General features: G+C 37.0%; 1 protein-coding gene across 3 annotated transcripts in view; it reads right to left on the bottom strand.

The window, feature by feature from the left end:
- LOC119589135 (poly [ADP-ribose] polymerase 2-like) overlaps positions 1-1,325 on the bottom strand; it is a 14,024-nt gene that overhangs the window by 11,665 nt on the left and 1,034 nt on the right. Inside the window, exons 2-3 of one of the 3 annotated variants that reach the window (XM_037937710.1) lie at positions 829-1,212; positions 186-304 (exon numbers count right to left, since the gene is read on the bottom strand). In XM_037937710.1, coding sequence (XP_037793638.1) covers positions 186-304; positions 829-1,212 — 503 coding nt within the window. Of the gene's footprint in view, positions 1-185; positions 305-711; positions 1,213-1,325 lie in introns of all 3 variants that reach the window. The other 2 variants (XM_037937709.1, XM_037937712.1) reach the window with 2 other exon arrangements.

Below are 1,325 nucleotides of genomic sequence, written 5' to 3'. Positions count from 1 at the left end.
ATAGATATATATCAACAAATTTATGTGGAGTTGTCCCTGGACACATGCATGCAAAGTCTACTCACTATGGCACTTATGCCATATCTAAAATATCTTAACTACTTTGCTTTAAAAAAGAGAGGAAAGAAAAAAAAAAATGGGACTTGACACAACACTTTTATAGGATAAGTAAAAGATATATGTACCTGATTAAGCATACAGTCCCAGATGTCATCCTCCTCTTCGTACACATGAGATGTCTTTGCAATTGGGCAAAGTGCATCCACAGCTGCTCTGCCTTTCACAACTACAACTCTGTCAACACCTTCGAAGAAAACCTTCTATTAACATTTTTGTATTTTTGTACCTTGATGACAACAACAATGAAGGAAAAATGGTAGTCTAAATAACACTATAGTATATTCCTATATATAATCAACCTTCCATTCCTGTATTTAATTAATAAATCATGCATAACTTATCAAAGTGAATTAAGATATCATTACAGGGACCTGTGCTACTACATAATAACTACATTAACTACATCATGCTTTCATACCCATGCTACTTTCATATACATACCATCAATAATACTTTTTCTTCCAGAATGTGTCCTACTGATACAAGCTGAAGTGAAAAATATCAAGCACAGACCTAATATGGTTAGTTATAATAGTGGAAAGAACTTATTAAAGAGGTCTAAGTTAACAGTCCAATACGGTAAAAGCCCACCTGTCTTGGCACCAGACTTTTGAACAGGTATATTACTGGTATCTTTGTTTTCTTTTTCTTCATTACTTGTGCCTGACACTTTTTCCTTCTTCTTTCTACCTTTGGTTTTCCCCCCACCTGGAGTTTTCGCAGGTGTCGCTTCCTCGGGTTCGACTTTTATTTCTTCTTTGGGTTTGACTTTCTTTGATGTTGATGGTCTTTCATCGTCCACAGGGGTGGAATCTTCAGCAGGAGCTTTTTTCTTTCTTCCTCTTTTTGATGTAGAAGGCTTCTCACACCCATTTTCTTCTCCTTCCTCTTTTGGCTCTACCTTGATTTTTACTTCCTCTTCCTCTTCCTCTTCCTTGACTTCAGTTTTGTTGCTTTTCTTGTTGGCATTTCTTCTGGGCTGCTTCTTAACAGTCACCTCTTCAACGGCATCTCTGCTGGCTCGCTTTCTTGTCCTCCTTGTCGTGGCTGCAATTTCCTCTGCATTTTCGACAGGATCTTCAACAGCAGCTGCTGAAGAAAACTTTTATAATTAATCCATTGACATAGAGTGATATGTTATAATATCTCTAAATGTTAAATGGCATAATCTCAAAGAGAATGCAGAGAATAAGTCCACGGCAGTT

The sequence above is a fragment of the Penaeus monodon genome, chromosome 25 (assembly GCF_015228065.2).
Source record: "Penaeus monodon isolate SGIC_2016 chromosome 25, NSTDA_Pmon_1, whole genome shotgun sequence".
NCBI lineage: Eukaryota > Metazoa > Arthropoda > Malacostraca > Decapoda > Penaeidae > Penaeus > Penaeus monodon.
Note: the sequence above shows the minus strand (reverse complement) of the source record. Positions and strands in the feature narration are given on the sequence as shown.